This window comes from Acomys minous (assembly GCF_964271855.1).
Source record: "Acomys minous genome assembly, chromosome: 9".
NCBI lineage: Eukaryota > Metazoa > Chordata > Mammalia > Rodentia > Muridae > Acomys > Acomys minous.
The window spans coordinates 89134456-89154406 of record NC_140490.1 but is presented as its reverse complement, the minus strand read 5'-3'; the positions used below and the strand labels follow the sequence as shown (position 1 = coordinate 89154406).

The 19951-nt window shown below is 40.7% G+C and overlaps 1 protein-coding gene across 1 annotated transcript in view; it reads left to right on the top strand.

Annotated features, from left to right (window-relative positions):
- The window catches only part of WASHC4 (WASH complex subunit 4), a 55793-nt gene extending 37460 nt beyond the window's left edge, over positions 1 to 18333 (top strand). Inside the window, exons 23-33 of the mRNA XM_084796282.1 lie at positions 535 to 609; positions 1561 to 1665; positions 2858 to 2992; positions 4957 to 5065; positions 7805 to 7871; positions 8589 to 8675; positions 10026 to 10173; positions 12337 to 12433; positions 13036 to 13232; positions 13816 to 13915; positions 16254 to 18333. Of these exons, the coding sequence (XP_084652408.1) occupies positions 535 to 609; positions 1561 to 1665; positions 2858 to 2992; positions 4957 to 5065; positions 7805 to 7871; positions 8589 to 8675; positions 10026 to 10173; positions 12337 to 12433; positions 13036 to 13232; positions 13816 to 13915; positions 16254 to 16321 (1188 nt within the window). The 3' untranslated portion in view covers positions 16322 to 18333. The remainder of the gene's footprint in view (positions 1 to 534; positions 610 to 1560; positions 1666 to 2857; positions 2993 to 4956; positions 5066 to 7804; positions 7872 to 8588; positions 8676 to 10025; positions 10174 to 12336; positions 12434 to 13035; positions 13233 to 13815; positions 13916 to 16253) is intronic.
- Positions 18334 to 19951: the final 1618 nt, after the last annotated feature.

Genomic DNA, 19951 nt, shown 5'->3' with positions numbered 1-19951 from the left:
AGTCAAAAGAAGCATAAGCTTTTGGGATTAGACTTCGTAGAATTTCAGTGTTCTGTCTCTTCCTAGTTGTTTGACCTTAGAAAACTCCATTAACTTCGTTTTCTTCTGGTGCTTAGAATAGTACCTAATGTGTTTGAGAATTACATATGAAGAATAATTCTTGTTTAGTTTCTGTAAAGTAGTATGCATTCTTACATATGTTCTTATAATGTCATATAAGTACCTTTGGACTATAGTAATTAGTTTGCTTTGTTAAAAAAATGAAGAGAATTTTAAGGATAGTCAGGAAATAGTTGTGACTCGGGGTCTTATGATCTATTTGTTTCTGTACATGGAGGAGGGATAAGATAGAAAGCAGCCAGGCCTTCTCAAGGAGGTGGTCCTGGGTGTACAGTGGGGGTCTTGGACCTTTGGTGGTTCCTTTTATGTAGTTTTAGAAAATAATGTAAATTGTGGGCATCAGTGTAGTGAGTAAGGTGTCACACTGTACACATGTGACTAACATTAATGGGGTGTCTATGGATTGTGTTGTAGGGACTTGATGTTCTGGAAATTATGAGAAACATTCACATATTTGTCTCACGATACCTCTATAATCTCAATAATCAGGTGAGTGGAACTTAGAAGGAGATTTTATATATTATTTTGTGCTTTCAAGCCAAGTTTCACTCTGGTCCTGACTGCCCCAGAATTTACCTGTAGCCTAGGCTGGCCTTGGGATTCCAATGATAGACTACCATGCCCAACTCGGACAAAGCTTTAAATGGGGATGGCTGTATAGTGGATAGCAAAAGACTGGGAATTGAGTTTTCAAAGGTTAATAAAATGTGTAAAACAGAATAATTGTTTAGAGTTTTGGTGTTTTGTTTTTTCCCCTTTCAGGGTCTCACAGCGTAGCTCTGGCTAGCCTGGAACTTGTTATGTAGACCAGGTTGGCATTGAACTCAAAAGAGATTTGGGTGCTGGGTTCTGGGATGAAAGGAGTGTACCACCACAACTGCAGCTGCTTAGATACCTGGTCATTCTTTGCTGTAGTGGAGGGGTCATCTTCTTTTTTTTTTTTTTTTTTTTAATTTTCTTTTCTTTTCTTTTTTCTTTTCTTTTTTTTTTTTTGGAGGGGTCATCTTCTTAAATGGCTTCGAGAAAGGGTTTCTGTGTGTAGCCTTGGCTGTCTTGGAATTGCTTTGTAGGCTAGGCTGGTCTCGAACCCACAGAGATCCGTCTGCCTCTGCTTCTTGAGTGCTGGGATTACAGCCCAGCCTTGAATGGCTTTTCAATTAAATTCTCCTTAATGAAACAGGTTCTAAGCCGGGTGTGGTGGCGCACGCCTTTAATCCCAGCACTCGGGAGGCAGAGGCAGGCGGATCGCTGTGAGTTCGTGGCCAGCCTGGTCTACAAAGCGGGTCCAGGACAGCCAAGGCTACACAGAGAGACCCTGTCTCGAAAAACTAAAAAAAAAGAAAAGAAAAAAGAAACAGGTTCTAAACTTTTCCTTGGCTTACTGGCCAGTGTTTGGAATGGGATGTATTCTTATTGTTCATAAATTTGTTTGCACTGCAGATTTTTATTGAACGGACAAGCAACAACAAACATTTGAATACTATTAATATTCGACATATTGCTAATTCAATCCGAACACATGGGACAGGAATCATGAATACAACAGTAAGCATCTTTTTGTGGGGCTGGTGGGTAAGAGACTCTTGTCAAATTTACTAGTTTGGAAGATAATTTTTTATAGAATATTTTGGTAAGCATACATTGCTCCCTGTTTATATCATACCTGAATTTCTATTTTTCTGATAGCATAAATAAAAATACCTGTTGTTAACATTGTGTTGAATGAGGTGGACGCTAAGTTGGAAAAAGCAGTGTAAGGTCTCTTAGTTGTCCGGACCATAATTATTATTAGCAATGGAAGTCAGTTCACTCTGTGTGTGTGTGTGTTTGTGTGTTCTCTTATGTTCTCGGAAAATTACTTTGGAAATGAGTCATTGGGTCTGGTTTATAAACTTTATGTATAACTGTATAATTCTTGAATCTCAGTTCACATCTCAATTTCTGAGTCATCTCTCCAAACACTCAAGGTCCCTTTTAAAGCCAATTCTTAAAGAGTCTACATACTGTTCCTAACAAAACAGCACACTGAGTTTCAAAGCAGTCCTTAATAATTTCCTAGGCTATCAAATACCAGGCATTTACACCACTGATACAGCGAATACTGGCTTTTAAAATTCTTTTCACTTAAAGAAAATGAAAACCCCTTCAGTAAACTGGGTTGGGCCTTTAGATAGTCATTTTCAAAGCACCTGCATTTTTCATTTTTAGAAATTATTGCAGTTGTGGTTTAATGGTTTGATAGTACATGTTTATGTTGCCTGCCACTCTGCTGGGACATAAACTTAATGAGGAAAGGCCTCTAGCCCTGGAACAGGCCCATTGCCCTGCGTATGAAAGGCTTCAGAGCCATGCAGATATGTGGTGGTTTGACACCTTCTCCAGCATCCTGTTTCTTACATGATGTCCTTCCAGCCTCCTACTGATGGAGGAGCAGGGCACACTGTGCCCTTATTTAATGCCTTCAATACTAGGGCTGCATTGTAGGTCTGATGTTTTGTTTCCCAGAGTAGGTCTTAATCCTGTCATGAAAATATTATCCTTTTTTCCTTTCTTTCCGCTTTTGTTAAAGTATATATGAAAAGTCTATAGAAATTTCTGTGATTTTGAGCAGTTAAAAAAAAAAACAATTTAAATATTTCAGCTTCAATATTAATTGAACTTTATAAATAGTACTTTTACATCACTCTTTAGCATTTATTCAAAAATGTATTTTAACTTTTCTTTTTTAATTTTATAGGTTAATTTTACCTACCAGTTTTTGAAAAAGAAGTTCTATATATTTAGCCAGTTTATGTATGATGAACATATTAAATCCAGACTGATTAAAGATATTCGGTTTTTCAGGGAGATCAAGGACCAAAATGACCACAAGGTATGCAATGTATTCTTTAGAATCTGGATTTGAATTAGACTGCCTTGTAATGACAGGCTCTTATGCTGGGCTTCAGCGGTCTCTGCGCATGTCTCCTGTGTTCCTTATGATGACCTTGTTCTCTGAAGGCTTAAGCATACTGAAATGTTAAATGATCATTGTGGTTGAGATTATTTTGTTTTACAGTAATACACATACTAACCCATGTTCATTTCAAAGCATATATACAATGCCACAAGATCTGCTATCTTCCTCACATCTCTTCCTAGCTCCATTTCTGGAGGTAGCTGCTGTGAGCAGTGTAGTGCGGGGCCCTTCTAGCTCTTTACAGTAAACGTTTATCTTCACACATCTACACAATACTGCTTATTGCAAAGCAGAGCAGTCAAACCCTCGAGAAATACTGCACAGTTATTTCCCACCAGTGCTTCTTAGGAATGCTGTTTTTTGGGCAGGGGATGTAGCTTCTTGGAAGTGGGCTTGTCTACCATGCCGAACGTCCGGGGTTCAATCCCCAGTACCATAAGGAAAACAACAATAAACTTGAAATAAAAACAACAGAAGCTGCCCTCAGAAAGACTCCTGTTTTCTCTTTGCCCTCCCTGTGCAGGTTTCCCATGGTGAGGTAGAAAGCTTGTGGAGCCATAGGAAGTTAGGGGCAGAGGTGATGACTGTGAAGGTAGAGAGCCCACACCTGTCACATGGTTCTGGATCTGCTTTGCTGGTTATAGTAGTGTCTGAATTACAGTTAAGAGTCCTCTGACCTTAGCCTGATTGTGTAGTTCCTCAGTGTATTACATTGTAGTAAAGTAGTACAGTCATCAGTAGAGAGGTGTATGACATGTCTCTTTACTGGGATGGAAATGACAAGCATGCTGCCATTGAGAACTGGTGTCATTGCAACAAATGACAGCCCTCTAAGGCTGTTAGCCACAAGTTGGAAAGGCTTATTTTCTTTTTTCTAAATTGATGACTGTAACTAGAAAATTTTGTTCAGTTTTGTTTTGAGACTGTCTCGTGAGGCTGGCCTCACACTTGATGTGTAGCCAAACAGAGTCTTGAGCTTCTTCTTCCCCTTTCTTTCTTTCTTCCTTTCTTCTTCTTCTTCTTCCTCCTCCTCCTCTTCCTCCTCCTCCTCCTCCTCTTCCTCCTCCTCTTCTTCTTCTTCTTCTTCTTCTTCCTTTTTTTTGCTTTTGTTTTTTGAGACAGGTTTTTCTGTGTAGGCTGGCCTCGAACTCACAGTGATCCACCTACCTCTGCCTCCTGAGTGCTGTTTTTGTTTTTTGTTTTTTGTTTTTTGTTTTTTGTTTTCCTTCAAGACAGGGTCTCTCTGTGTAGCCTTGCCTGTCCTGGACTCAATTTGTAGACCAGGCTGGCCTCGAACTCACAGTGATCCACTTACCTCTGCCTCCCGAGTGCTGGGATTAAAGGCATGCATCACCCGCCCAGCCTGAGTCTTGAACTTTTGTTCTTTCTGTTCTCATCTCCCAGATGCTGAGATCATAGGTTTGTGCCACTAAGGTTAGCATTTTGAACAGCTTATGTATTCGTATGGAAGGAATGTGTTTATAAATTCTTTGGCAACAGGCCTATAGAAACTTGGTTACACATCAGGGAACAAATGCATCAGGGGGCTTAGTTTCTTTTTTCAATCTGATGGAGTAGTTAGGCGTTAAAGGCTAAGATGGTGGTGGGGAATAAGTTGAGTGTCATCAGCTTTCCCTTTCACTAATACCAAGGCAACAGCAACAAAAGCATTGAATACCAGTGGTGTTTTTTTGTTTTTACACAGGTTTGTCATTAAAGACCTTAATACCAATAAAGTTTTTGTTGTTATTGTATAGATTTGGCATTAGACTTTTTTTTTTTAAATAATGAGAAATAAAATGAGAAAGGTCAGTCATACTGGCATCAAATTTGTAAGGTTTAAGGGCCTAAAAATAATTTAAAATTTATCTTTTTAGTATCCCTTTGATAGAGCAGAAAAATTCAATCGTGGCATAAGAAAACTTGGAATCACACCAGAGGGACAGAGCTACCTTGACCAGTTCAGGCAGCTTATCAGCCAGATTGGTAAGTCACTTCAAAGTATTGGGAAATACAAGAACCACATACACCATGCATATGACACAGCTCATGTGATGTCTGTGAACTTACCCCACTTACTAAGTGTTGGGTAGAAACTCGATAAATGGTTAAATAAAATTAGACAGTCCCTTAAGTACACCTCCTCAGAATTCCATTCATAAATAAGAATCAACTGGTAAGTAGAGGTTAGTATTTAATAGGTTTCATGTAAATTTAATTGTAGATTAGAACCTGAGTGATGTCATTTTGTACTCTTGTATGGGATGTGTTGCGCTTTAGAAGCAGGCTTGACTTCTGGTGCACAGTATATAATTTTTAAAGGGAAGAACTGCATGTAAAGCTCTCTATCTTCTCTGAGCTGTTCACATGTGCTGTCCCTGTTAATGTCCTCACAGTGAGCCTGTGGAATAGACACGGAGCCACTGTTCACATGTGCTGTCCCTGTTAATGTCCTCACAGTGAGCCTGTGGAATAGACACGGAGCCACTGTTCACATGTGCTGTCCCTGTTAATGTCCTCACAGTGAGCCTGTGCAATAGACACGGAGCCACTGAGAAGCTGAGAAATGGGTGGTGCCGTCACCCACCAGGCCCAGCACGTGACACGTCTTTTTGATTGATACCTGTCTGCTGACATTTATTGAGCATGCTCTCAGGGTTGTGACAGAAACAACCCACAGTATGAAAAGTATTGTTTCCGTTCACTCATTCTGGAGGGTTTATTTATGACAAATATGGTTTAATTGCTGGTGATAGGACAATAAATGAAGTTTAACAGACGAGGTTTACATATAAGTAATTTATATAATTAGCTCTAAATTAACAAATGGTGGAATCTGGATTTGAACTGAAGTAGTGTGACTCTGATTTTTACTTTTAAATTATTCTGAGCTAGCCTTTTTTTTTTTTTAATTTTTTATTTTCTGAGCTAGCCTCTTACATTTTAATCAGTCAACATAATTGAAATAGTCAAACTAGGTATTTACAATTTAAATTTACTTTTTTTTTTTTCATAAAGCCTGACCAACTGGAATAGGCTTTAATGTAGATCTTGGTCCTTCCTATGTAGCATTAATATAAGAACTGTAATGCTTATGAAGTATTAACTGTTACTTTGGTCCTTACTGTGTAGTGTTAATATAAGACTGTAATGCTTATGAAGTATTAACTGTTACCTTTGTCCTTACTGTGTAGTGTTAATATAAGACTGTAATGCTTATGAAGTATTAACTGTTACCTTTTTGTTTGGCCTATTTTGTTCTTCCCAACAATTTCAGTCCCATTATATATCACATTCCTACTGTAGCCCAGGACATGGTTGCTCTAGGGATGAGATAGTGAAGATGTCAGATGCCATACTCAGTGTATCCTTATCCTAGTTGGGGAGAGAGGCAGACAAAGAGATCGCTAGACAGCAATAATTCTAGGTAAAGTATAGTGAGGCTGAGCGGTCAGGGACCTAAGTAATGGAATGGAATGAGCCTGTGTGTGACCAGGGAAAGAATACCAGAGAGGAATGGGAGGTGTAAAAACCCTGTGCAGTTCTGAGGGACAGTCTGGAATAGTCGTGGAATGAAGCTAATGAAGACCTGAGTAGCAGGACACAAAGTGGACCAGCAGCTCTAGGCAGGATCATGCAGGGCTGGGTTGACACATGGAAATCTGATGCCATTATGAGATGGAACTATTGGAGTTTTCACGAAGGACATGGCAGCCCCCCTGAGTTTGTGGAGTCCAGCTGTTGATGAGCTGGAGGGTATTATTGGTGCTGAAGGTTAGGTAAATGGGGGAAGTCAAGTCAGAGACTTTGATAGGTGGTTTTGATCCTCTTCTCTCATGCCCACTGCTCCTGTGCAGTGAACCCAGGCCCTCACACATCACACGGCGTGCTACCACTGAGCTAGATCTTCAGCTAGATTCTGGCTCTATTTTCAAGGTAGAGCCAGTGTAATTTGTCCACTGATTAAGAGTGAAATGTGAAAGAAAGCAAGGAGTCAGGGATGATGTCATGGCATTTGCTCCAAGCAATTGGAAGGATAGAATGGCCAGTGTCTGAAGTAGCAAATAGAGTTGGTGATAAAGAGCTTTAGTTTGGGGGCGGAGGGCTGGAGAGATGGCTCAGAGGTTAATAGCACTGCCTGCTCCTCCAAAGGTCCTGAGTTATTCCCAGCACCCACATGGTGGCCCACAACCATCTATCATGAGAGCTGGTGCCGCCTTTTGGCATGTGGGCATACATGCAGGCAAAGTATGTATAAATAATAAATAAATCTTTTTTTTTAAGCTTTAGTTTGACTTGGGTGTAATTAAAAATTTTAATTTGTCTTTAATATATAGGTATGAGTACTGGATTAAAGTCTAGAGATCAGAGGAGTCCAGGCTAGAGAGACAAATTTGGGAGGTACCAAGTAAAGTTTACCTGATGCTTCAGAGTGAGTGTGTGTGTGTGTGTGTGTGTGTGTGTGTGTGTGTGTGTGTGTGTGTGTGAGAGAGAGAGAGAGAGAGAGAGAGAGATTTTACTGTAATTTTAAAATGTCTGATCATTTATGTCTACTTTTAAATGCATAAATCTGCAACAGTTGCTTTTTGCAGAATAGAAATAAAAGTGCAGCAGAATACAGTGGTATTTAGGGTTGGAGACTTCTGAGTTGAATACTAATGTAACTTGTCCTGATGTTAGAATTGCTCTTATAAAGATGTGCTTTCTTGTATGTGATTTTTGAAGGTAATGCTATGGGCTATATACGCATGATAAGATCTGGTGGTCTTCATTGTAGCAGCAATGCCATTAGGTATGGATTCAAACATAATTTCTACCTTGTTTGTGCAATTTAATCTTTCGTGATGACTGTAGAGAAGGCATTTATCCTTGTCACCTATATTGAAGGCTGTGGACCTCCTGTTACTGCCCAGCCCTCTGCCCCTTGGTGTGTTCTCAGTTAAATTGCTTTCTTCCTAATGCAGAAAGCATTAATCCTAACACCTGAGGAATTGTTTCTCTGATATTTTAAGATTGTTATTATGGGGCTTGGGAAGTGGTTCAGCAGCTACTCCTCAGAGTACTTGGTCCATTCCTAACATCCATGTGGCTGCAAGCAACTGGCTGCCATTCCAGTTCTGGGGGTCATACCCTCCTGTTCAGCCTGCATAGGCAGGCAAACACCCATACACATAAAATGGAAATAAATCCATCTGTAGAGAATATTTTTTAAAGAAAAGAAATATATAATTTTTGAAATATTTTTGAAAATATTTCTTTTAAGATTATGGTGGTTTCACTTTTATCAGCATAACTAATGAATGTAAAGATTGCATGATTTTGAATATCAGAATGTAATCACAAATAAAATTTAACTTGGAACCAAAGTGATATTAACAAGATTACTTGAAATGCAGTTTTTCCTGAGTTCTTATTTATCTTTTGATGCTCCATAGTACTTTTCGTCTATGTGTTGGGGTCGCATATATTTTACTTGTCCTCATGTATTCCTTCTCAAATCCTCACATAGGTTTGTGCCGGACCTTGAAGACATTGTGAGTTTTGAAGAGCTGGTGAAGGAAGAAGGGCTTGCCGAAGAAACACTTAGGGCAGCCAGGTAACCTGATGAGGGCGCAAGGTTGGAAAGTTAAGGTGGGAAAATACATGGGACAGTGCTTTGTAGTGTCAGCTTAGGAAATACATTGTTTTCAGAAGAGTACAGTGTTCTAAGATCTGAGACATGCTGTCCACAAGCAGCTACTTGTCACACACTCCTGTCTACAGTGACTGACCTTAGGTGATAACTAACACCTCATTTGTAAAAATTAATTCGTCCAGTGCCAAAGACATGGCTCACTGTAAGAGCCCTTGCTGCTGGTATGGAGGACTTCAGTTCCCAGCAGCCATGTGGACACTGAGGTGGTGGCTAAAAAGTTAGTGGATGCCTACTTTTTTTTCCCCTCAAGACAGGGTTTCTCTGTGTAGCCTTGGCTGTCCTAGACTTACTTTGTAGACCAGGCTGGCCTCGAACTCACAGCGATCCACCTGCCTCTGCCTCCCAAGTGCTGGGATTAAAGGCGTGCACCACCACGCCCGGCTCATGGATGCCTACTTTTAAGAAACAGTTGAATATATAGGTGGCCCTTGATCCAAATAAAGTAATTTTAGCTTTAATCTTTACAATGTAAAAATGATAAGCATTCACTTGAAACCATATTTCTTGTCTTTTAATTTGGCTCTCTTTCCAGGCAAGCAGTAAGCACTGTGATTGTAGTGATGCTGGGCAGGGGCAGCAGGGGGCACTGAAAGGCAGCCTGGAGATCCGCAAGGAGAGCGCAGGGCACGCTGCGGCAGTGTGCTCTATGGCTCAGCTGTCCTGCTCAGTAGCCTAGGGTCTTCAGTTACCACAGTGCCAGGCTATGAGGATATGGCTGTGTCACAGGGCAAAGAGCAGCTGTGCTTGTGTCGCGTGACTGTTACAGAACCTTCCACTGGTGGAGGTTGAGAATGGTAGTGGTTGTACTTAATCCCCCAGCCAAAGCAGATGCTGGTTCTGAAGACTGTAACTAAGGTTCAGCCTCTAAAAGAAGACTAGAGTGAGGGTGAGCAGATGCAGAGAAACATTGTGAGGAGGGTTAACAGCAGAATGTATTTACAGTGAACATGGCTTCTCCCCTCACACCTTTAATCCCAGCACTCGGGAGGCAGAGGCAGATGGATGTCTGTGAGTTCGAGGCCAGCCTGGTCTACAAAGTGAGTCCAGGACAGCCAAGACTACACAGAGAAACCCTGTCTCAATCCCCCCACCCACCAAAAAAGAAGAAATATAAACCTAGCTAGCAACTTAATGGGTCAGATGCTTGGAGTGGTATTTCCTAACCTAATGGGAGACATGTTGTTTTAAAAAGCTGTGCCTTTGAAAAGGAACCAAGGAATGTTCTGGTTGGTTGGTTTGTTTGTGTTGTAGGCATTTGGACTCAGTTCTTAGTGATCATACACGAAATTCTGCTGAAGGCACGGAATATTTCAAAATGCTCGTGGATGTTTTTGCTCCCGAGTTTCGAAGGCCAAAGAACATACATCTCCGCAACTTCTACATCATCGTCCCTCCTCTCGTGAGTGTTCTCAGAGCTGGAAATGAGGTGTCACAGGTGGGAATACAGACCCGGCTCCCAGAGAGCGTGGCCTATGTCCACGCCTTATGAAGTCGGCTTGTGACCTAGAGCTTGGCCTTGCCAGCTCTGCAGCAGCAGGCGTATAGTGGACAGGCTCTGACTGGTAATGGCAAAAGAAATCCTAGTGCCTGTCAGTTGTTTGAGTGGATTTCTCACCTGCATGCCACAGGATCCTCACACAGTTAGTGATAATCTAACTGCATAGCATAGATGAACTTATTGTAGTGTCACTTGTTCCAACATAGCTTTTTTTCCCCTTACCCCAAATAAAACTTTATTGATAGTATAAATGAAGTAAGTTTATGTTCTTCAAAGTAAAGCAGAATAATAAATGATTGTTTGAAATTGATTTAAATCCAGATATAAACATATGGCTTCATTGTTAACATTCTATCTAGTACATACCAAATGATCAGTTAGCACCCATTTATAAAGATGCTTCTTAGCATGGTCTGGATCGGTTGGAAAACAGCAGGAAAAGCAACAGTTCAGAAATGACCATAATTTTTGCAACACCATCATATCTTTTAAAAGCTTATTTCGGGGATAATTTCTCCTTTCAGTTGTAAATATTAGCACCTAAAATAAATTTTGTAGTGTGTTCTCCTAAAATATGTTTTCTTTTAAAATAGCTCATTATCAAAAATTACATTATAATAGCAAGTATTGCAGTGAGAGGCTGGAAGGTATATATTAACAATAAATTTGTTCTTAGAACATTTCTGTTTCACATCTTTCGTTGAAAGTTTTTAGTGGCTATCTTTAAAGTCTGAACATCTACAGGCATTGATAGCTTTTTATTCCATCCGAATTGCATCAAGAGTAGGTTTTCACAGTTTGGGATGTGGCTTTGCTCCACGGAGTGCTTCTCTGGCATGCAGGATTGAGGGCTCTGTCTCCAGCACTGCACACCCTGCCTGTAGTTTGGGGAGGTAGGTGGAAGGAGGATGACTTAGAGTTCAGTTATCCCTGGGGAGCCTGGACTATATCCGGTGGTGTCTTAAAATGACAATAACAACAAAGATTGCTGGAGAGCTCAGTCAGTGGCGCTGAGCACTGGCTCTTACAGAGGAAAAGGGTTTGATGCTCAGCACTTACATGGCAGCTCGGGCATCTGTGTCTGCAGTCCCAGGGGATCTGACACCTTCTTCTGGCCTCCGTGGGCACTGTACTGCATGTATATGGTGCAGTGTATGTGTGTGTTTATATATTTATATATAAACATACACATAAAACAAACCAAAAACAAACAAACTTACCCTGATTGCTAACTACATAATATACAAGTATCAACACCTGGAAAGTGTCATCCATTGCTGGCCACCTTTCTCTTCACATATTTTCTGTTTTATACATTCATTGTTTACTATTAGTTTTATCACTGATGTGACAGAGGTGCTCAAATATATCTGCTCAGTGTTCAGGATAAACTTGCGTTATTTGATAATCCTGTACAAACGTGGATTCTCCCATATTTCTTTAATCTGGAGAGCATTATATTCAGGCCATGGTAGGCAGCTGTGAAACCATTGGTGAACTTTGGAAAGAGCCTGAATTTAAAAAAAAATTTAATTATATACTAGACTAAGTGCAGTACAAAGACCTATTAGTGAGCTGCCAAAAAAGATTTAATTGGATATTTTTCACAAATTGTGATTGTCAGCTATTTAATAGGTAGTAAGAGCCATGACTGCGTAAGTAGTATTTTAGGACAAACTGTGAAGGCAGACAGAGGATTGCTTTTTTCAAAATGCTTCTGTTTTGAGGTGAAGTGAAACAGTTGGTGCTGTCCATGTTTCCTTGTGTTTGACTTTGGGTCTGCATCTTCCAAGACTCAATGTTTTCTCTCTGAACTGTGCACAGTAACTTCCCAAAGAGCACTGTGCCAGCGTTAAATATCAGTGGAGGGAATGCTCAGACTTAGAGGCCTCGGGAGACACGCCCTCAGGAGACGCTTCTGTGGATTTGTGTCCTCACCAAGAGACAGTTTGCTCAGTAGTTGAGAGGAAATTCTCTTTGTAATTCTTGAAATGTCTATTATAGTGCCTTAATTTAGCAAATTTTGTTAGCTCAATTGTTTTCCTGTATCTTATCTCTTTTTAGACTCTCAACTTTGTAGAACACTCTATAAGTTGCAAAGAGAAATTGAATAAAAAAAACAAGATAGGAGCTGCATTTACTGATGATGGTTTTGCCATGGGTAAGCTTAACTGAACTATTTCCCATCAGTTTGTGTTTACCTTAAAGTGAACTCTCAGAAAAACTGCTTGGAAATAAGTTTCTGTGTGCCTTATAGCAGACTGCTTCCCTCAGCAGCGCCTGCTGTTAGTACTTGCTTGTAAACAAGGCCTTTTCTGTCATCTGTGCTGTCATGTAATGCTACGGTGTAGCTCACTTCTGTCTGCTTTGCCCTTCTGTTTGGGCTTGTTCATTGTGGTTTGCTTACATTTTGTTTCATCAGTGCCTCTGTAACCTCATTTCTGTCTGTTCAGCTTCAGAGGTTTGTATCATGAAACTTTTCCTTTTTTCTTTTTTCTCTGGTTTCCTGATAATGTCCATGGTTGTATTACTATATTCTTGTGGTTTCTTTAGTTTTAAAAATACGCTTCACTTTTTTTTTTTTTTTTAAGCAGAACCTAGAAGAGAAGCTGGTTAACTTTATTATTTTTGCTGTAAAATGTGATTTGAAAGTGCTGGTTGAAGTGACTAGCTAAGTGACTGGAGCTCTGGTGAAGCAGGAAGACAGAAGAACTTCTTCTGTACTCACTGTAATTTACATTTTGTTTTTGCTAATGACTGTAGGTGTGGCTTATACCCTAAAGCTTTTGGATCAGTACCAGGAGTTTGATTCACTTCATTGGTTCCAGTCTGTTAGAGAAAAGTACATAAAGGAGATAAGAGCAGTGGCTAAGCAGCAGAGTGTGCAGTCAACTAGTCAAGATGAAAAACTGCTACAAACCATGAACCTCACTCAGAAGCGCCTGGAGGTCTATCTACAGGTAGTGGATCCAAATAGCCTCTGATTAACTTTCTGATGTGCTTACACTTGATAGCTGGAGCCATATGGCGTTCTCGCTTTAGCATGTGAGATGATAGCAGTAAAAAGAGTTTGTTAGAATTATATTTGGAAGCCATTTGGTCATTAAAAAAAAAAAAGTAGGTGAGGTTAGGCAAGATGGCTCAGTGGATAAAGTGCTTGCTTGCCCTGCAAGCCTGAGGACTTGGTTCAGCTCCTCAGGCCCATGTAACAGCTGGGGAGGCATAGTTGCCTGTAATCCTAGCACTTAGAAGGCAGATGCAGGAAGTACCCTCCAGCGAGCCGGCTAGCTCGTCTACCCAGCATCAGTGAGCCCCTGGTGCAGTGACAGGCCAAGTGGAGAGTGGTCAAGGAGGACACCCGACTTCAACTTTGGGCCACCACACACAAACCCACATACACACATACCCAGTGACGCGTGTGAGCAGGCACATATGTGCACAAGAATGGCCAGGGAGCTTAGAAGTCATTTTAGAGACATTACCACTTTGTGTTTTGCTATAAGTATTTCCCTTTTTCTTTTTTCTTTAACTTTTCTCCTGTAGGAATTTGAATTGCTATATTTTTCACTGAGTAGTGCAAGAATTTTCTTCAGAGCAGACAAGACTGCGGCTGAAGAGAACCAAGAAAAGAAAGAGAAGGAAGGTCAGTGGGTGTGTAAATGTGCGAAGACCGCTGAGTCTTGACAGTAGACACTAGTGCCCCACTTTCTTGTCAGGTTTCTAGTTCACTTAATCTTTTGGAAAACAATATAGCCCTAGAAACGAATCTTCCCGACACCTGTATGGGTCACGTGTGATGTGGAAGAAAGCTTTACTGTGTTCCCTAAGCCGTGTCCTAGTTCCCTTACCAGAGGCAGCTCTGTCAAGCCTGAGTGAGGTGGGAGGCAGTGAGGAGGGAAAGAGGCTGATTGAGAGCAGCTGCAGACAGCTGTGCTGAGTAGAAGATGGCGATGACGGTGACTCAGGAGGCTGCTGAGGGGATGATAAACATCGTTCACTCTGCGTGGTGAGCACTGCAGAGTGAATACTGTGTCCGACAGACAAGTTGTTTCCGTCTGGGCCACCAAGGAAAGCCTTGTGCCCACTCTCCTCTGTGGACTGATGAGGCCAGCACACTTGCCTCAGTGTGGACAAGCCATGCTCTGCGTGGCACAATTAGTAGCTCCATTTCTCTTAGAATATTGTCTTCTCTGATAGCTCCTTTTTTCCTGTTGTGGAGGTTATAAAACTGACAGGAACTAGGTAACAGAGTTTTTCTTTGTGTTTCTCTTGTCTGTGTGTTATATTAATTTTTATAAACTGATAGGTAAAATATTTTCATAAAATAAGATTACTCTTAAATTTTTTTTACTTTATATTTTAAGGTACCTCCTCCATTTTTGTAATGAGTGAAGCAGTTCATTTGGGTAGACACTTGTGAACTAGTTTATTCTTGTCAGTGTTGCATCTGTTAGACGTTACTTACCAGTGTTAGGTATAAGACACATATCCTAAAATCTGGATTAACAAGCATGTGCTTGAAAATAACTCAAGATGCTTAGTCTGTACAGCGCAACTTATCCATCCTACTGTTTGGGTTCCTGTTCAAGACAGCATGAGCAGGCAAATGGCATCTGAAATGTGAGCCGGGGCCATCTAAATCATGAGAAAACCAGTTGCTGCTTTGCTTTTGCTAAGCCATTTCATGGCAGAGCTGACTGAGCACACTGCAAATGGGTTATGTGTTTGCTCTAAGGCCTGAAGCTCGAAGACTGCAGCAGCCACCCTGGCCGTCCTGGCGTTGTCTTGTTCCTCAGGGACCTGCTTGATGTTACTCACAGGCCTGCTCAGTCTCCTTCTTAAGACTGTTGAGCTGCAGTTTGCTCAAGTGATGAGAGTTGCTTAGTGCATTGGTCAAATAGTTGTCATCTGCTAACGCATAATATGTGCATGCAACATTTTACACAAAGTGCCAAGAATTCATTGGCACAAATAATAAGAGGCCAGCGTGGGCTACACAGAGAAACCCTGTCTTGAAACACCAAATCTGTCTGTCTATATCTGGGTGCAGTGGCTCATGCCTGTAATTTCTGTATTTGGGAAGCTGAAGCACAAAGGCCCCTGGGTTCAGCGCTGCCTTGGGCTACATATTAAGCTCTAGATCAGTCTGGCTTGTAAAGTCTCAGAAAGTAAGACAAGGGGCTGGGAGATGGTTCAGTAAGAAAAATGCATCTCCAGCATTCATGTAAAGCCAGGCATGGGGCCATGTGTCTGCAGACCCAGCTGTCCCATGGGGGCTCACTGGCCGGCCAGTCTAGGCAAGCAGAGAGGTCCAGGTTCTGTTAGAGACCCTTCTTCTAAAAACAAGGAGAGGCTGGGATGGCTCTCCACAGTCAAAAGCACTGGCTGCTCTTGCAGATGGCCAGGGTTTGGCCTCCCCTCCCAGCACCCACACTGCAGCTCACAACCATCTGTAATTCCAGTTCCAGGGGGTCTGACGCCCTGTTCTGGCCTCCTTGGGCACCAGGCTTACATGTAGGCAAAATACCCATACACACAAAATAAAATACGTAAATTTTAAAAATGAAGAAAAGGACAGAGGTAAGAGGTTCACAGTGTCAGTCACCTGGCTTCCATGTGTGAGTGTATGCACATAGGCACATACACATGTGTACACATACACCTGTACTGTACACGCAAAATAAACACTCTGTACTGATGGTAAGTAACTCATCTGACTATTCTGACACACGCATTCTAGCTGTGTTCCGTCAGTAATGTCAGTATATCACAAAGGTGATTTCTTGTCTGGCCTTGCTGAACAGAACGAAGAGTTCTTAACATACTTAAACAAACTAGTATAACTTGCGATACTAGAAAAATATTTCATGGATGCAACTTTATAAATTGACATTTAGTAGTATAGTTTTTCTCAAATTGTATTTATTGTTTTCTTAAAATTGACATAAATATTTCCACTGATATTTTTATTCCTCTTTCAGAAGAAACTAAAACAAGCAGTGGAGATGTACCCGAGAGCACCGCGTCTGCAGATCCTGTTGTGAAATGATGGTATGAAATCATCAGAATTGTCACGAGACTTTTCCACTGACACGGATGCTATAAACTGCTCGATAACCTGTCATTTCCTAGGTCGCATCTGTGGGAACTCTGTATGGCAGTGCTCTAGAGTCAAAGCCCACTTTATTTCCGATGCTAGTTTTCCAAGGGCTGAGAAGCAGATAGTAAGATTGGATTTGGAGTGTAGGCCGAAGCTGCTTCTGAGAAGCTGACATGAAGCTGCCGAAGGACAGGTCCAGATCCCTAACCATTGCCTCCCATCCCCTGTACCGCCTGTGTGTGTTTGTGTATGTCTTTAATCCATGTTGATCTCAAGTCATGGGAAAGTTAGTGCATATACTGTACACAGCCAGTAAATACGCGATTTAAAGAGTTGAGCCTGAAGTTGATGAAGCAGCTGTGTCAGAGACTTTGAAAGGATGCGTTGATGGCAGAGGGGAGGCACAGCGTGACCAGCCGGTGCCGCCTCCCCGTGACTCACGGGAGCTGCTGATGTCTTTGCTGAGACATTTTATAATAGTTTACATTGTTTTGGGAACAGTTATCCTCCAACAGTTGCTTTAAATTTAAGATTTACTTAATATTCAAAGAAAACTCAGACTAAGCCATAGACTCCCACTTGAAGCTTCACTAGGTTTGAAGGCATTCTGTGATACTGGGAAAAAGAATGAATTATTCTACATCCAAACTCAGGTTTCCTCATTACATTAAATTCAAATCTTAGTGGCATTTAGACAGATTTTTACTTTAAATCAAGTCTAATCTAAGACATAAGATTAAATAATAACTGCACTATGACAGGCTTTCAGTAATTTACCACTGTGAGAATGAAACTAGTAAGTCACTTATTGATTTTAAAAGAATAAAGATTTTGAGTAAATTTAGTTCCCAACAAGCTACTAGCTTTATTTTTGTAACAGTATGCTAGTTAATAGTTTCGTGGATTAATCATGGCCTTTTTTGAACATATAATAAAATGATGCCTTTGGGATGAAAAGGAAGGTTTAAAACTTTAATACAAAAACATTTTTTGGAAACGCTTGTTTTTTTTTTTTTTATTGCATTTGCCTGCTTAACCATTTCTTTGGACATATCTTGCAAGTAATCCTAACACTTAAGAGTTCTGGCACTGTTCCTTGGTTCCAGCTTTTGGGGCAGAGTCACAGCGCCCTACCTGGACTCATCAGTTAAGGTCAGAGCGACTTTCTCAGCCCAAGCTGAATACTTTGACTGTTGAGTCAGAAGAGACAGAATGGATTTGAAATGTTTTTTATTATGTAAACATGGCTTAGAGAATTATGAGCAAAGGATGGACTGAAGGTATTTAATGTTTGTAATTGATACTAACTGTAGAGATGGCCCTAAAGCATGCTGCATAATTAATAATTTATATTTTCATTATTATAAATGTTTATATTAATGATTCTGGATTTGATTATATCAGATTAGTCACCATTTTATAGTACCAGTATTTTCTCTCTTTTTTTAAAAAAATGTTCTTTGTTCATTATTCTTCCACATTAGCGTTCACATACTGACTCCCTGGACACCTAAAATTGGGAAGAAAGTGGCAGATAATTGTTTTACCTTTAGTTAAAAATAATGTCACTACGGTCTGGATAGATTATAGTAAGTTCATTTATTTGAAATAAGCCTCTGAAGAGAGAAATATTTAAATGGTATTCAACTGCAGATCAACAGGGCTTCAGTGTACTCACACTTGAGCTGATATATACATTGGATGATGGTTTTCCTTGCTAACTATTTTTTCAGACATACTGTAATTTAAATATTAACATGAGTGTCTTGTTGTAAATTCACAGAAAACTTAATGATGTTCAAATCCTCAGGAATCAAGAACTAACCATAACATTGTCAGTCCTGATTAGATTTTGTAAAAGACAGCAAGTTTGTTATCTCATTTGAGGGGTCTCCTTCCCCAGCTCTAACAGAATACAATATGTATAATCAGATATTAATAAATATACTTTCAAAATTGTCCTTCCCTTGGGTGTTTCTAGCCAAAATCGATTTATCTCCAGCCAGTGAGTTTCTTGAATGTGTTTTGGTGGCAGTGTGGAACTGAGGACTGAACCTAGACAGCAGTGTGCTCCTGAGCAGTGCTCCACCCTGGAACCAGGGGTATATGCTAACCTTTCTTAGATTCCCTGACGTAAAATATGTGCAGTCTCTTTTTAAAGAAGTAAACGTATGCACATAAGCAAAGGCGTTTAAGAATTGGGATTGCATGTCTGTGTATCCCAGATAAAGAATTTTCCTTTCCTTTATAGGTAAGTGAACATTCACAGGTTGATACTCTTTTTTTGGTTTGTTTTCGTTTTGGATACAGAGTTTCTCTGTGTAGCCCTAGCTGTCATGGAACTTTCTCTGTAGACCAAGCTGGCCTTGAACTCACAGGAATCTCCACCTGCCTCCGCCTCTCAAGTGCTGGGATTATAGGTGTGCACCACCAGTGCCTGGCCAGGTTGATACTGTTGACTAAAAAGATACCCAACATGCAGTTACTTTCTTTCCTAATCCTGGAAAGGGAGTTTCTGTGACATGTTAGTGTTAACTCTTGTCCACTCACAAACAGGAATCGTTCTCAAATCATAATAAGCAGGGCTTTTATTTTCCCTTAGAGTCTTGCTCTCTGTAGCTCAGCCTGACCTTAAACTTATAGTGCCGTTGCCTTGGTGCTCACGTGCTGGGGTTCCAGGTATGTGCAACCCTACCCAGCTGGGGTGGAGACGGTGGAGTCAGGATGTTGAATCCTGTTGAAGCCTGTGCTGGAGAAATGCCTACTTGCTGCCTCTTTCTTGTGCAGTGCTACCCTGATAGAATGGAGACGTGGGGATGCTGCCACACGTGCTCCTGCGCCGGGGCCAAGAGTCACAGGAGTTGTTCAGCTGGAGTTTAAAGGACTTCTCTTTCCAGTATTATGTGACAGACATTTCAGACTGCAGGTCTTTGCTTAGGGACCTTTTTGCGCTACATTTTTTTTTAACCAATGCCATACAACATTAGAAAGTGTAATAGGATTATAAAAAAATGAAAGGATGCTAGAATAAGTAGAAATTAAGCAAAGTCATGAGACTTGATATTGATGATAGCAGAGCTCAAGCTGAGCGTATGCACAATAAACACTTACATGTGGTTGACTGTAAACGTTAGGCTGGTAGACTGCCCTCCATGTCAGTGCGTGGCTCTTTGCCATTTGCCTCCTGGATAGCTTCAGTTCCCGTAGTGAAAGTGCAATCAAGAATATAGAGGAAATTACATTTCAGTTCATACAGATATGATACCATAATTTTAGAACATGTTTAAGAACTACAAATACATTTAAAGATCTGTGTGTAGTGAAATATTTTTAGTAAGGCTCCCATTAAGGTGACAGAGATTAAAACAGCCATAAGCACGATCTATATAAAATACATTATTTAATCTTTGGAAAATTTACACAAAAGGTAATGAAGCTCTAAAAATATACTTATCGCTGGTGTTAGAATTCTCTTCCAAATCAATTGAGGCCATTGGATAGTGCTTTGTGTCTGCGGTTATGCATGTAGCTCATGGTGGGTGGCTGAGCATAGCCTCTGGAGCCAGGTGCTCAGATCTC